The sequence below is a fragment of the Sebastes fasciatus genome, chromosome 13 (genome assembly GCF_043250625.1).
Source record: "Sebastes fasciatus isolate fSebFas1 chromosome 13, fSebFas1.pri, whole genome shotgun sequence".
NCBI lineage: Eukaryota > Metazoa > Chordata > Actinopteri > Perciformes > Sebastidae > Sebastes > Sebastes fasciatus.
Genome location: NC_133807.1, coordinates 14817562 through 14834772, shown reverse-complemented (window position 1 = coordinate 14834772; position 17211 = coordinate 14817562). Strand labels below are relative to the sequence as shown.

At 38.7% G+C, this 17211-nt stretch overlaps 1 protein-coding gene across 2 annotated transcripts in view; it reads right to left on the bottom strand.

The window, feature by feature from the left end:
* The window catches only part of cpt1a2b (carnitine palmitoyltransferase 1A2b), a 44094-nt gene extending 27131 nt beyond the window's left edge, over window positions 1–16963 (bottom strand). The window contains exons 1-5 of one of the 2 annotated variants that reach the window (XM_074655719.1): window positions 16821–16963; window positions 6376–6518; window positions 4619–4758; window positions 1773–1947; window positions 561–662 (exon numbers count right to left, since the gene is read on the bottom strand). In XM_074655719.1, coding sequence (XP_074511820.1) covers window positions 561–662; window positions 1773–1947; window positions 4619–4758; window positions 6376–6516 — 558 coding nt within the window. In that variant the 5' untranslated portion in view covers window positions 6517–6518; window positions 16821–16963. The remainder of the gene's footprint in view (window positions 1–560; window positions 663–1772; window positions 1948–4618; window positions 4759–6375; window positions 6519–16820) is intronic. The other variant, XM_074655720.1, reaches the window with a different exon arrangement.
* Between the last annotated feature and the right edge of the window lie 248 nt (window positions 16964–17211).

Sequence of the window (17211 nt, the reverse complement as noted above, 5' to 3'; positions counted from 1 at the left end):
TTCTGTGGTTATAAAATTATTACAAATTTATGATCTGCAATTTTATTTCAACCTTTATATACTGTACACACATAGATACGGTTTACTACGGAGGATGGAACCTGCCCAAATAAAAACATATCATTAAATATAGCAAAAATAATATTAAAATACATTTAAGAATTAATAAAAATAATTACATAAATTAATTTAAGGGGAAATTAAAGAAGAATAAATAAATAAATTGAAATTGAAGAATAAAAATAAATAAGGAATTAATACAAAGAAATACATCAAGGAGCAAATTAAAACAGAAATATCAATTCACGTCACATTTTATCAATTAATTAATGGCTGCATTTATTTTTATATTATTATTAATATTATTATATTATTCTTTATTATTATAATATTATTTTGCTATATGTAATTACGTATTTATTTATTTATCGAGTTATTTATTTATTTATTCATTTCGTACATTTGGGCAGGTTCCGTCCTCCACAGTATAAAAGTGTGTGCCCATGAATATGTCTCAGCATGAGTACAGTACTGATGTCTTCATGTGTGTGTCCACTCACCCTGCTCAGTGTGTCTTTGATGGAAGGAACAGGCAGATGAGGCAGAGAGGTTTGATAGCTGTAGAGCAGCGGCTTCCTGCTTGATAATAATCTCAGCAGAGTCTGAGAGAGACAGAGACATTTTTAGAGACACTTTAACAGACGCCACTTGTATCTAATTAAAATGGAAGGAGTTGTTGTCTTTCGGTCCTTTGATTTTCTCGACAATCGCTGATCCGATCGACTTCACACTTGACGGGTGTGTTGCTGAGGACCAAAGGAATAGGGGTCCCCCTATTAACTGTTACACCGCTGAACGGCATGCTAGCTCTCCATCGATGTTCGTGTGAGCTTTTGCACCCAAATGACGCATATTCTCGATCATTGCTGGGGTATGCAACTATGGCTATGTTCACACTGCAGGCAAAAGTGGCCCAAATCTGATTTGGGCTTTGTCTAGGGACCCCCCCAGTCCTAGTCAACTTTTGTTGTTTTTAAATGTGCAATGTGCTCAATAAATCAACTAAACCTGAAACTTGAGCCGTCTCGCTTCCTTCTCCTCTCTGTTAAGAGTTGCACATGCACAGTACCAATCGGAGACTCGCGAGAAAATGGCTGCGGGTAAAATCGAAGTTTACGAGCTGGAGTGCAAGTGAGAAATTCAATTATCCTGGAAACAGGAGCTTAGCTGGGTGGAGCTGGAGAAGATATGGGAAACAATGTAATGTGTAGTTTGCCGCATAATGCATGTTATTTGATAACCACTAATAAATAACAATTTGTATAGGGGCAAGTAAAATATTTACTTTTTACAAATTTATTTCTGACCCACTGAAATAAAAACATTAATACTGAACCCGGCTATGTCGTGGCAGGTGTATTGCTCAGGACCCAAGGAAGCGCAGTATCGAGTGTGAAGTTGTTTGGATGAGCGGTTCTCGAGAAAGCTGCAAGCAGCAACACCAGAGGCCAAGAAATTGGCCCGTTCTGAACAGGCCCGTTTTGAACGGGCCTGTTCAGAACGGGCACTGCACTAGTGTTCACAATTTCAACATATTTTACTGGGATTATAACTAACAAGAAGATGGCATTTAAACTTTTTTAAAGCACCTTGTGCATGGTGCGGTTACAACTACCATTAAACTAAATACAATTTTGTGTCCATGACCCAAAACAACCTCTGCAGGTCCGCCACCGGATGGAGCTGTGAAACCAAGTAGAAGCGTGGCTTACCACCCAGACTTTTGTGGTGTTGGAAACCCGGCCGTGCTGCTCGAACATCCACTGGTGGTAGGAGAGAAGCAGTTTGAGGCAGAACCGGAGCGCCAGGATGAGGGAGAGCCACAGCAGCGTGCTGAAGACCAGCGCCGACAGCATGGTCTGACCCTGGGTGCTGAGCCCATTGAGACTGCACAGAAGGAGGGGGAGAAAACAATTACTGGCTACATAAATACAACAGTATGTGTGTCAGTGTTCAAACTTTAATGTTACCTGGAGCTGAGAGTAGGAGCAAAATAAACTTGCAAAACACAAAAACATTTGAAAAACAAATTATTTGTCAGGAAAGAGGTTAAATAATGCTCAAAACTTACACTAAATTTTGGCGAGGAAAAACTGTCATGGCCATTTTCAAAGGGGTCCCTTGACCTCTGACCTCAAGATATGTGAATGAAAATGGGTTCTATGGGTACCCACGAGTCTCCCCTTTACAGACATGCCCACTTTATGATGATCCCATGCAGTTTGAGGCTAGTCATAGTAAAGTTAGCACACTGACAGTTTGACATGCTATGATTTGAGCATATTTTTTATGCTAAAGTACCTGTGAGGGTTTTTGGACAATATTTGTCATTGTTTTGTGTTGTTAAATGATTTCTAATAATACATACATACATTTGCATAAAGCAGCATATTTGTCCCCTCCCATCTTGATAAAAGTATTAAATACTTGACGAATCTCGATTTGTACTAATGTACAATTCATTTGCAATTAATCATAAATAAATATGAACAATCATGAAAATATTTTAATTGATTGAAGGTCCTATTATGAATATCCTGTAAAACAGATTCTAAATACCACAGATAGTACTGTAATCTTTCCAAATGTATGCACCATTACAACCACACTGGGACAGTAATCTGTCAATGGTAATGAATGCAACTTTTTCTTTTTTAATTATTGTAGCAAAACGGGGGAAAAAAAAATTCTATATCCATTTCACATTCCTCATGTCACATCTCACTCATGTGAGGAAGCCCAAGTAAACTTGACGAAAGTGCAACAGCGCCATCTGCTGGGTAAATGAGGAAGATCATTTTTTTTCAGCATCACATAAAGCGGGAACAAGAAAACACAAATGTAGAAACCTGAGTATAATACTATGTGGTATGAAAAGCAGAAGAAAATTAAACACAAAAAAATGTTAAAATAAAGTGTATTTAGAATGTAATAAACCCACAGGGGTTCATCATTGAAGTGTGAATCGGTACATTCTTTCTTCTTTAGAAAGAAAATAGTTCCTACATGAAACTGCTCACATCAAGGTGTGTGGATTATCTTGAGTAACCGGGTCATGATTTCTGCAAAGAGACGTTGCTGTTGAATATTTCAAAAGTATTTTTTGGGCTTTTTGAGCACCACAAGCTGAGTGCCATCTAGTTCCATTATATTGGAGAAAAGGTAGACATCTCTACGCCGATATCTCCAACACTTAGCAACTCACACCGAAACAATCTAGATTGATAAATCGCACTGGTAAGAGGAAACATGTGTTTTTTTTTATTTTAGGGTGAACTGTCCCTTTAAACTGGAGCTGTCATTTTCAGCTGGCAGTGTCTTCAAACAGCAGTGTGAGACAGAGGAAATGCCACAGTTTACAGTCTCCATCACGTCCATTTTTTTGACGTCATATATCTCGTTGCTTATACTTCACATTTGCACACACTCATTTCAGAATGAATATTAATATATATTAATTAAAGTGCTCTCTGGTGGACAAACTGCAATTTCTTTTTACTTATTGGCAATATATACACAGCTGTTAGACAACAGCAATGTGATGATATCTTTGTAAAACAAAAGTATGATGCAATCGTTAGAAAGCGTGAATGAACATTCATGTGCTTCCCACTTCTTATCTGCATCCGTCACAGCCTCACGGCATTGGAATGTCAAATAAGCAGATGTCAATCTTTAAAATTGTAAACTTCGCAAAACACCAAAAAGATCAGCCAGTTTCTTTATGTTTTAATTTATATAATGGGCTAATATGAGAACCTTAAAGTCATTGTTTCTCTCTATAAACAGAAAACTACGTCATCCTTGTTAAATCACCTCTAAACTGGAGTTGAGAAGTTACCACATTGTGGTGCCAAGATGCTGCTGTAGACATTACAACTTCCAGCTGATTGTGAATGGCTCTCAGAGACCCACATGCGATGTGTGCCACAGAAGAATGACGTTAAATTCATGGATCACCAACTATATATGCAAAACAGAAAAGAACAGCCATATCCTCTACCTTAAAGGGATAGTTTGGGTGTTTTTTTACCTCACAGAACACAAAAGTTGCTGTTCTACCGCTGCCTCAATCAGTTTGTTTGTTTGTGTTATTGTGTGACTTTGGTAAAGCCGAACTAACCCTTTAAAACACCAAAGTCACACGATAACACAAACAAACAAACTGATCGAGGCAGTGGTAGACCAGCAACACCCGTGTTCTGCAAGGTAGAATTACTGTTATATTCAAGCGAGTCTGGAGGCTTAGAAGAGAGCATAGATAACGGCTTCAGTTCCCCGTCAGAAAGGGCCGTCTGACGGCAAGGTAAAGCGGTAAAAATAATCTAAATATAGCGTACACTTAAACTAATATTGATGTTTTTGGTGGCTAAAATATGTTTTGTTGCTACCCCTGTCAACAGCAGTACATTGCTTTGCTCTCGTGCTGGTAGTCCTGTCCGTTTCTTCAAACTGGGAGCGTGCCAACCGTCATCTACTGTAGGTAATTCACTGACTATGGATAAGTACCTCATACAACACCATCCCTTTAAGAAGGTAAAGATGTGTTTCTGTGTACCTTAGAGGCAGGTGTTGCTGTATCTTCGTGATGAGGCCCATGCTGGGATCCGAGCGCATGTACATGGTGGCCAGGATCGCTATGACGACAAAGAGCCAGGAGGAAGGGCTGGCAGGGTACACCCCCTTGATCACCCCGTTCTGTTTCCACAGAAGAAAAAACAAAAGGCATTGGGATCAGTGAAATATGTTCCCCTCTTTTACACACTGGAGCAAAACAGGTTCCCTTCCACTTTGACATTATCACATACATATTCAGTATCCACTTGATCCAACACGTGGGGTGTATTGAGTTCATTCCTCAAACTCAAGATGTTTTAACAGCTGTGCCATTTCATCAAATCCAATATATGTACATTCCCCAAAAGGTAAACATGCCACATTAGTATCTTTATTGACTTTCTAATCTTGACTAAAAAAAAATATTTTTTTGTGAGTTTGAACAATGTCTGGCAGGATTAGTAAAGAGAGAAACAACAACACACAGCTGCACATGCACATATCAACAGCTCTGTCTTCTGTCAACAGTAATCTGCGCACCCCAGCGGGGGCAAAATGCATGTCAGTACATGTTAGGAAAGGCTCCTTATTCTTAACATATGCCCTGTAATAAGACCTTCTGCATTTAGCTCCCCTGCGCACACAAATTACATCCCAGCACACCTCCTTCAGCGGTGTAACTATGGCAGGTGTCGTATGTTGTACTTTGACTATGGAAATAAAACTGACTTGAGGCACTTACATGAATTTATAATTAAGGGTCTTAAAGTGCTTACCAAATCATTAAATTAAAATAATGACATTGACATAGCTTAAATCTTCTGTTAACAAATACCATAGCATGTTTCTTTGTGTCCAGTTACCCATGACAACTTCAATAACAACCAAAAAAGGCACAACGTCTCACAATGCATCACCGACAGCTGTTTTTTTTAAGATTGTAAAAGGTGTGTTAAGATGAGTTTGTCCCATCATTTCATCATGTCGGGTTACCATGACTCAGTATAACCCATACCTCCCCTAAATGTACTGACTGACTCAGATCAAACCCAGGTTTACAGGCTTAAGGTGACTCCGTGCCGGGCCCAATCATCAGGAATTATGTATTTTTAAAAAGACTGTATGTGACTTTTTACACATATAAATAGTTTTTTATTGCCAATGTGTGAACAGGTTGTTACCTAACATCAAAAATGAGGCCTTCCGCAACTTTCTGGGTTTCTCCTATCAGCCTGTAGACTGCTTTTAATGTGAAAAATGTGAGCCTGTTTTGCCGGGAAAATCCAATGGGTGTGACGTCATGCACGCTCACTAGTGCCTTAGCCGTAGCTAACTTTCGGTTACAAATGGAGTCCGCCAACACCAACAAATGTCCAGCCTCCACGACAACACAACCTCCACGGAAGCACAGAAAAAACAAAGTTATATCTAGTGAAGCTCGTCCTGTAAAACAGGAATGTGACTGACGTCAGGCGAAAACTAGTGTTGTGGGAGAATAGCAGAGGCAGTGCGAAGAGTGTGCTTGCGATGGACTGACGGCGACTATGAGTAACGTAGCAGCAGTATGGTTATAGCTGTGAACGTATCTAATCTGATTAACGCCCACACTGTAAAGTGGTCAAATTTAAACAACAAATTCAGAAATTTCTATAAAATAAAACTGGATGTCAGGTTTCACTAAATGACGACAGCATAAATGTCAAATATAAGGACAAGCGCACACGCACGCACGCACGCACGCACACACACAATCCTCACCCTCAGACGGCTGACTCGTTTCTTCCAGGATCGTACTCCGGACTGGTAGATCTGGTGCAAGGCCTGATAGGACAGCCGCAGATCAATCCCCTCTGGCGTTATGGTGAACTGGAAAGCCACCGCCTGGTGGGCCTCCGCCATCGCTATGGAAACACAAATAAAGAAAAATGTAAACACCAATATCAGTCCTTGTATTAAGTAAATTGTTTATCAGCATACAAATCATCACTGCAGAATGAATTGTTGACTTTCGACAAACAAACAGTGTATTTTTTTTGTGTTTACAGCATGAAAATATCCATTACTTCACCGGGGCTGTGGCATCATTTGTGACAGATTATAAAACAGTAGTTTTATGACATAACCGCCGGTCCCTAGAGCTAGTTTTACGAGCCAGCAGGCCGCTCAGTGTGTTTGCTGTCTCTCTTGTGTGAACGCTCTGTGTGACAACACTTGAGTAATTTAATGTGTCAGTGGAATGTTGTTGTCCCACTGAATCCTGCTGCAGCACCAAGAATACTGAGTAAAAGCTGCTCACACTACGCTGTGGTATACAGCAGCAGGTTTAATTAAAAGCAATGCAACTTCAACCAAATATTTAAAAACAAAGCTACACATTTTTTTGTAATTTGCTTATATACAAAAATCACTTAACGTATAGCGTGCACGTATCTGGAAAATATCAGGTGCACTGTGTCCTACATTGTTGTGTAAATATGAATATGTCCTTATATTGCTGGCTGCTGACTGGTTCATCAATGTTGCCATGACAAATTCCTGCACTTTTACTGTACAAGTGACTCGACTCTTATATTAGGGAAGTGAATGTGGAGAAATAATGGTCAAACTAATAGGAAAACTAAAACTAAATAAATAGGAAACTAACTAGGGAAGTCATTTCCCTTTGTGGCTTTGTGGGTTAATATAGTGTATGAATAAAAAAACTGTTCAGCTCAGGAAACACAGTGCTACATGCAGTCAGTATAGTATATCGTCATTGGCGTCAGTCTAACATTATTAATTATTTAATACTTGTGAGCTACTAGCTCTGGCATCATACTGGCAGCTAAACAGCATGGAGAATGTATCAGTCACTAATTGGTAGGCAGATTCAATAAAATAACTGGATGTAAACAAGATGCAAAGGTATGGCCAGGACATCGACTGTTATCTTCTTTTAAAGACATCACTATGTAAATGTAATATACATCCATTTTATTGGTCAGCAAGTTTCACCATCAACAGGACGGCAGAGCTCAAGTCTGTTTCTGTAAAGTTGTGTGAGCAGTAGGGCTGCAGGATTATGGCTAAAATTCTAATCACAAACTGCTTTCACTTCCATGCTGTGCTACATTCCTGCTAATGTACAAATTAGGGCTGCACAATGTTGGGAAAAAATGGCATTGCAATATATTTTTTCTGCTATATATTGCAATATGGGAAAATACAGGAATATGTATTCATTGTTGGCTACATTTTAAAGTTAAATAATTCAATCTGATGCACTTCAAGAGCAAAATTAGCAACATTAAGAGTCTACATAAACAATTGTATGCTCTTAATTTAATCATAAACACATTGGTTGTAATAGATAATATCTATACACAAAAGTGAAGCCAAAACATCTCGATCACCGGCTGGTTGCTGGCACATTTTAAACGTCAATATCGCAGGCGATCATGTTAATTTAATTGTGGGAAGTCAAAATTGTGATTGCGATTAATATTGAATTGTGCAGCCCTAGTGAGCAGAAAAAAAACCTTTAAATAACTTAAACCAAATATGTGTCTTTGTTTCCCTTCTGAATGGATTTTTTCTTTTCATGAGCAGGCATTTTGCTTCACGAGTGACAAATACAACACACTTCAAAAGTGGTTGAAGCCATTCCTAGCTTCACAAGTTTTTTTGTTTTTTTTACAACACGCAACATCAGAAGTTCTCCAAAGCAGTGCTTGATAAGCAAAAGCTTTCATGAGCGTTCTCAATGGCGAGCTAGGAATATGCCTTTTTCACAAAAACATGTCATGGTAGGAAAAGCATCCATTTAGCTGCATGCTGGCTCAGTGTCACACTTACTGGGACACCTGTACAAAATGGAATGAAGCCATTGTTATGTTATGGCTTCGTCCGAAATTGCATTATTTGTACACTCATATGTGTACTATCCTTCAACATACTTTTGTGTGAATAAACAGTAGTGTGTATCTTCTCGGACACACCGAGCAGTAATTTACGTCGTCACTTCCTGAGAGCCTCCTTGCTGTTTGGAGACATGTAACCATGGTAACCCATACCAACCTCATGTGACCAAAACGACGATTTGTGAGAGTCAAAGTCTGAATTGATTTTAAATATATATTACGCCTAGGAAAGGAAAATCATTGACTTACAGTTAAATTAAAGAATCATTAATTTTACAGAGCTGTCTGTCAACGTCTGTTATGAACTTTGTCATCACTACTACAATGCATTGTGGGATATTTTTGCCACCGTAGTGTCCAGCGTTGCATACTGTAATATTTCACCGGAAATAGTATGCAATTTGCAAACTATTGGTTTCATACTAAGGTGTTGAACGTACTAAAATATCTCACATACTGTTTTAGCGTACTAATTAGCATGTTGGCGTGGAATTACGCCGCAATCTATGAGTAACACCTGTAATCTTCCTACCACGACAAGTCAAAATGCCTGCTGTGGAAATAGGCTTATAAGCTTGGCATCAACCTCATTAAAGTTTATACAAGGTAACAAGGTTCATTTGTCATTTTACAACACAGGACTGCACAATGATATGTAAGTTGTAGCCCCTTCATGCTACACACAAGAGAGCGAGTTAAAAAGGAGGCTTGAGAGACGGAGTGGGAGAATGTGGACAATAAACATTCCCTGAGTCACTGCTCACTCTGAAGCAAAGCATGTTAGGAGGTCACGTATGCAAAAGGGAGGCGACAAGTCTGATGGTGCTGACTGAAACGCCACAAATGATTGAACGTCGTCCTGCGGCACAATCCACTGGCAACAATCCCACTTTTAGTTTACAGGTGTATACCAACTCCAGACAGCCCGCAATCTTATACAAAAACATTTTAGAACAAGCATTATCTCCTACAGCAAGCAAGCAATCACATTTAAGATCTTTGTAAATGATATTTAATACCTTCTAAGACCTTTTTTTTTTGGAGGAAACTGAATTCAATCCTTTTTAAGACTTATTCTACTCAGACGGCAATGTTTCTGGCAAATCCCGGCTTTGAAACATCACTTATCAAGCCTATAGATGTTATCACATTTACAACATCTGTGTTATCGGCAACAGAAGCATAGGTTTTTTTCTAATCTGGGTTCAGGAAGTTTTGACGACAACATTTATCATTCAGTCTTCAGCAGCAGACAGACAGTGAGTGTTGCCTCACCAATGAGTTAGTGATTGGACAGAAATCTGACAGAGTCACGGCTGGTCTGGTTTGCTTTTCCTCCTTTACTTCCTGCCGTAACCGATTGAGAACGTAGACACACGGCATTTCCTGTGCTGCTCAATTTTACTGACTAAAACAAACCTGTCAGGTCCGACAGCTCAGCTTGTCTAAAGACAGGAAAGCCTGAGAGCTCTCAGAGCGTCCTGTCCTGTCACAGAGTAATGCACAGCTGTTGCACATGAACAAGGCCTCGGGGCACATGGTGGATGATGACATGACAACTATACAGTTACAGTCCTGTAGAAAGTAGGTTAACAAGTAATCTCTCTGAGGGCGCGCTTCTGTGTGCAGACCTCTGTCTTCTCTTCCCCTTCCCTCTGTTCAGCCGAGCCATTGATCGCTGCATAGTTCACACTTCCCACAGCTATTTCACACAACTGCTTGTGTGTGTGTGTGCGTATATTACTGAATGAAAGAGAAAAAGGAGACGGGGAGAGGACTGAAAAAGACAGAGAAAGAAAAGACAGAGTAAAGGTGGGAGGAAAAGTGTGGGCATGTTAACTTGCACACTTTAGTGCAGTGGCTAATGCTGAGATGGGCACACAGAAGAATGTTTGTATACTGTACTTAAGAGGACTTTAAAATGATTTACAATCACTCCTAACCATTACTCTTACTCTAAGACAAAATCATATAAACCATAACCTCCTTCTAACTTTAAATAGAACATTAAAAGAGGCAAAGACTTTGCAAAAATATCTCCTTTTGCCTGGGAACTTATGTACAGATCACACTTGTGGGTGGGTGAGGATTAGCCTGTATTTGGTAAATGCTACATATACATATCCTAAAGCTCGCCTTGCTTCTCGCATACCCTGCTTGCTGCAACCGTCACTCAATATCATGACACATATCATCCAAATCTAGCTCCAGTTTGCATCTCTCACAGTTACCACTACTATTCAGGGCTCCAGACTAACTTTTTACATTGGTTACACTCGTGCACCTAACTTTTTCACCGCGCCTTTTGGCACCGCTTTCTTAAGCGTTTTGTCAGTTCCCATAGGCCTACACAAAGGATGTCACGATACCAGAAATTTTGCAATCGAGACTCGATACCAATACCGGGGAAATTCAATGATTCTCGGTACCAATTTGATTCCACGGTTGGAAAAAAACAAAAGTAAAACATTAAATCCCATGTACTTCAACATCCACTTCTTTATTACCGTTTGCATAGGGTTAGGCGATATGGAGAAAATCAAATATTGCAATATTTTTTACCACATACTTCGATATCGATATTGTGACGATATTGCAGGGTTGACTATTGGTGCGTTCACAAAATGATTTGAGATTTTTGATAACTAATCACCATAAATTTGGATATAATGACTAAATGGGTGAAGAAGGGCTGGGCGATATGGCCTAAAAATAATATCGAGATTTTTAGGCAATATCACGATACACGATATATATCGCGATATTCTCAGATATCCTCTAAGCACTTCATAAATGCTCGATTTAACCCTTTGATGCATACAATCACACCAATATGATGATTCTTGTAGTCCCTGCAGCATATTTCTGCGTAAAGGCAAATAATAGAACAGCTAGAACAATCTGGTAAGTTCAAAAAATTACATCACTTTACTGTAACGCAACTTGTAAAACCAGGAAAAGACAACACTTATGCCATATCACGATACTAAGATATCCAAAATCTAAGATGATATCTAGTCTCATATCACGATATCGATATACTACCCTAATACTGTTTTTTGTTAGGAGGTTAAACAGGTCATAATTCCCTCTCTATTATCTATTTTATATTGCTGTGAAAACATCTCCTTCAAACAACTGGATTAATTCAAGTTTCTCACCAAAAACTACAAGATACAAGATTGCATTAGAACACATGATGATAGCGTAAGAATTTACCTTTCGCCCAATAATCATATTTGTAGAGCCTGAAAGCTTCATAATGTAAATCAATGGCTCCCGTTAACTAGCTCTCGTCCTGCCGATTTCAACACGGATTTGTTGTTCACAATGTAGCATTATCGATAGTGAGTTAACTGCGTCCCAAACAGTCTACCGACCACATGTTTACATATTACGTTGGTATAAGAGTAGTGTAATGTAATGTGTGCGATGCGAGTGTGTGGTCAAGCGACAGAGAGATGCGCTCCGAGCAGATCAGCCGTTTGGCGATCATCGAAGCAGAGAAGAAATTAGCTGTAAAGTTGTCTTGTGTTATTAAATGTACAGTCTCTCTCTCACAGACTCACACTTTTTACTCTCCCCACTTGTGAAATTAATCCGGCAACGTGTTCAAGTTTAGGCATCTTACCGGGGTACAGGTGGTGGAGCGTAAAATAGTGAAAAGAAGCAGCAATATAATGGATAATAAAATTAGCCATTTTGGTTCATGTTGCACAAATTGAGCAAGTCGAGATATGTAATTTCTGGCTACCATCTTTGTGTGGAAAAAGAGACGCAACTTGTAAAACGAGTTACAACTCTTTCTTATTGTGCAACAGACAAAATAGGTTTCCATCCACGTGGTTAGAAGAGTCTTTGGGGATCTTGGAAGTGACTTCAGAGCAGCTGTAAGTGTTTTTAAACACATTTCAGAGGTTTTTAAATATTGTCGGGTAGCCTATATATGATTAGTTCTGTGACTCAAATGTAATGATGATACGGGAGAGGCACAAACTGGAGCTAATCCAAATCCAATAGTTGTTGCTGTGGTTACCGGCTCATTATTTAGGCTGCAAATATTTTGTCTCCAAGGGGATGGGGATGTTGATGCCTGGGTCTGATGAGACAACGCAACTGACTTCTCTAGACCAGATACACACAGAACCCTGCAGTGATCCGACATCACTCAAAGCGAAACTGGTAACACTTTATGCCTAACTCTTTCCTTTGGAAAATATTACCAATAGGTATTTGAATTACTGCAAGAGTAAGCAGCAATAAGATGTCAAAATTAAACTGTTAAGTGAATAAATGCAGGTGTCAAAAATCATTGTGGCCAAAATGTACAAAAAACAACAATTAAATTCATGACTATTGGGTATTTGAGTAAGAGTGAGAGAGGATCTTAAAAGGGGAACTACGCCCATTTTCAAAATTCACACGTTATTCCTTTGGTCTACGACAGTCCACAAAATATTAGTATACATGAACAACTCTCTCCCAAATTAGGTAAAAAGTGTGGAGCTGCTCTATAGACAATGAATGGGTGAGATGTTCTAGATGACACTGAGAGCACCCAGGGTAATGTTATGAGTATATGGGAACATTTTCAGTTTCACAACTGACAACACTACAGTAGAATAAAGCTCATTTGGGTATAAAAAAGAAAACAAACATTCTGTGGGTGAACATGTAAAGAAAAATGTAAAGTTACAAGCTAAAAAAAAGATGCAAAAATTAAATTAAATGTTCAGCTTCTTTAAGTTTAGTTAACAAGAAAAATTAGAAGTTACAAGCTAAAAGTGGAATACAAAAATTAAATTAAAAGTTGAACTTTAAGTTTAGTTTAGAAGAAAAATGTAAAGATACAAGCTAAAAAAAAAAAAGATCCAAAAATGAAATTAAACGTTCAACTTCTTTAGGTTTCTAACAAGAAAAATGTAAAGTTACAAACTGAAAGTGAAATACAAAAAATAAATTAAAAGGGACTATTTGTAACTTTCAGAATTGTTTGTTAACAGCGACACCTGTGGCCGTTAAGTCAACGAAAGTCAGCGTTGGGCTCGCGCTTGCTCGCTCTAAATAGACATGAACGAGCATCGCTCAAAACAGTGAGGCGACACAGTTCAGCTTAAACCACAATATCACTCTATATTTCACCTGCTTGGCAGTAATGTTAGTTGACCAGACGGAGGTCTTTCCAGGAATCACTGCTGATCCTAGTGTTGGCTTTTCCTGCCTCAGCGCAGGCTTCAGCAGCGGGGCTCCGCAGCGGGGCTCCGCAGCGGGGCTCCGCAGCGAGTAACGTTGTCGTCTCCGCCCGCAGCCGGAGTAAACAGAGGAGACACCGACACCCGGTCGGTAACGAGACGACAACGTTTCTCTATGCGGAGCCCCGTCACTTCACAAGAGACGGGGCTACGTGAGCGCGCATACACGAGCGCGCACGTGTCCCAACCCGGTACATTTATACGCTTAAAAAATTACAAACAGTCCCTTTAAATGTTCAACTTCTTTAAGTTTATATGACAAGAAAAGTGCAAAGTTACAAGCTAAAAACGAAATACAAAAAAATAAATTAAATGTTCAACCAAATGCAAAGTTACAAGCTATAAAATGGAATACAAAAATGAAATGATATGCATGCAATCCAAAATACATTCATACATATATATATATATATATATATATATATATATATATATATATATATATATATATATATATATATGAAGTGATCAAGTGGCCGCCTCTCTCTCTCATATTGTGGTAGGTAGATAAGGTAGGTCGCTTGTTTTGGGCTTCTTTAGGGGGAGAGTTGCTTCTATTGGGTTTGTTTCTATAGACCTGGTTGCTCGTTTCTCTTGCGAGATCTGGCAACGCAGAAAATCAGCCTCCTATTCATCGTCTATGGAGGAGCTCCAGACTTTATACCCGATGACATCACAAGTTTGAGTTTTAGCACTCTAGTTTTTGGATTTGGGAGAGAGCTGTTCGTGTTTGCTGATCTTTTTTGGACTGTCTTAGGAATAGGAATAACATATGAATTAAATAACATATGAATTTTGAAATTTGGCGTAGTTCCCCTTTAACTTTGCCACAACACATCTGACAAAAGGTAAAGTTGTGTGTGGAATCTAGATAAGCTACAACTTTGGTGTTTGATTCTAAATTGCAACATAATGCTGGCAAACAGGTTTTACCTGGCGGAGAGGAAAGGCAGGTGAGGTGGACTGCGAGTATACATTCATCCAGACGGGCTCAGCGAGCGGGCAGGAGGGCGGTGGGAAGAAATGCGCGTGCACGCCACAGACACATACAATATTCACATGTCTATGTTAGTGTAATGTTGAGTAAATAGTCTGTCTATTGTTTAGTCCAGGCACCAAGGGGTTAAACTGTTTGTAGGCTAAAAAACCAAAACACCAAAAACTTTTGTTTGCTATGTTTGCTAATTCTTTGGCTTTTGGATGTACTTTAATTGTGATTATTAATAGGCCTTTTATAATGCTCATTATAACAGTCGTTTACTCATGGATTTGATCTTGGTCTCTGTCTGTGGATATGTGAGATTTTGTTGTCTGCTCTGTTGACCTGTTTTTATTCTGCCTATGTCTGTAAAGCACTTTGGTCCGCTCATGTTGTTTTAAACGTGCTATAGAAATAAATTTGACTTTACTTGACTTGCTTGTTTTCTCTTATTGACCTAGCTGACTGAAATCAGCTCTAATATCTGACTTATATATTTCTATATCTTGTGCAGTGTATGCAACACCATGATTAGCCAGCTAATTATCTGCTATAGCCTGTCATGTTCCAGAAAATGTTCCCATTTGAATGTAACGTTACATTGCTGCTACGTGAATAGGCTACTTTGTATTATTTGCATCTAACATTTTCATTTATTTTTCCATAACGTTAACAGGTTGCCATTTCCATAAGTTAGGCCTATTTAGCTTTATAGTTGGAAAGTAACTTAACAAACACAAATACAAAGTAGATACAAAGTAGCGTTATTTAATTATTTATGTTTCATTGTATTCTGTTGTATATGATGTGAATTTCCTTGGAAAGCACTTTTGTGTTTTGGGCTTGAAAAGTGCTCTACAAATAAAAGTATTATTATTATTTTAAATGCGCGTGCACATACAATATTCACATGTCTATCTTAGTGTAATGTAGAGTAAATAGTCCTGTCTATTGTTTAGTCGAGGCACCAAGGGGTTAAACTGTGTATAGGATAAAAAAAAAACACCAAACATTTTCAACATTTTTGTTTGCTTGTTTTCTCTTATTAACAGGAAATTATCTCTAATATCTGACTTGTATTGTAGGGAGACCGGGCGTTTTCTGTTAGAGCCCCACAGCTGTGGATCTCCCTTCTGGAGGAACTCAGGCTGGTGAACTCTGTTTCTTCTTTTAAATCATGCCTCAAAACCTACCTTTACAGAAAGGCCTTTTTATAGCAATCCCTTGTTTTAAATTTCATTACAGTTGACTTTTTGTACAAAAGTCTTATGTTCAACATGTTATGTTTTTATTATGTATTGCTTTTATCTTGATGTTTGCACTATTTTAACTTATGTAAATCACTTTGTAACTATGTTTGGAAAGGTGCTATAAAAATAAAGTTTATTATTATTATTATTATTATAATATTTCTATCTTGTGTATGCAACACCATAATTAGCCAGCTAATTATCTGGTATAGCCTGTCATGTTCCAGACATGTTCTCATTTGAATGTAACGTGACATTGCTGCTATTTGAATAGGCTACTTTGTATTATTTGCCTCTACATTTACATTTATGTTTACAATAACGTTTAACGCTCCCAGTTAACTTAACTTAATTTAAATAAGTTAGGCCTAATTTAGCTTTATAGCTGTAAAATAACTTAACAAACACAAATACAAAGTAGCATTAGAAAGTGTGTCAGCCAATCACAAGACGACTTGTTTGAATGTGGCTGCAGACCAGTTTCCTTTAAGGAAATAGTTAACATTAAGTAACGACGCAGCCATGCAGCTCTCCATCACTACACCAACACGTTGCTGTTTATGGGTGGAGCGAGAAAAAACACCCACAGCTACCAAAATGCAATAGGCCACAAATAAACACACTTATATAATACTTCTGTAAAAAGTACAGTGTAACTAGCATGCATGCTCTGTAGCCTGAATGCAACACACAGTGGTCCATTCATGCTCGGCAACATCTCCACACCCAGCGCGCAAAAAGAAGCACAAAAGAAAACATTGAATTGAGGAAAACGTGAGTCAGCAGCTCGGTGAGAGTTGATCAAATACGATTTAAAATGTACCTGAAGTGTCTTTCGAAGAGTTGAGAAGGTTTGATAAGAGAGAGAAAGGTAAAGGCACCCCTCCCTTCTGTCTGCCAGTGAACAGTGAACAGAGAGAGAAAGCTGCTGCTGCTGCTGCTGCTGCTTCTCTACCAACAACAAGGAAGAGCAATCACTGCCAGAGGAACAAAGATAGGAAGAGTGTGAGAGGATGACGCACTCGGAGAGAAATATAGAGGGGCTGAACTGTTGCTGTGTAAATGTAGGCGTTAACGTCGGCGCATGCGCTGTAGCGATAACAATGGACTTATTATAAGATATGATGAGATAAAATAAGGTAACTTTATACATCAAAGTGGCATAGTAGTGCAGTCACTGTATATACACATAAATTAAAATACAGCTAAAAAAA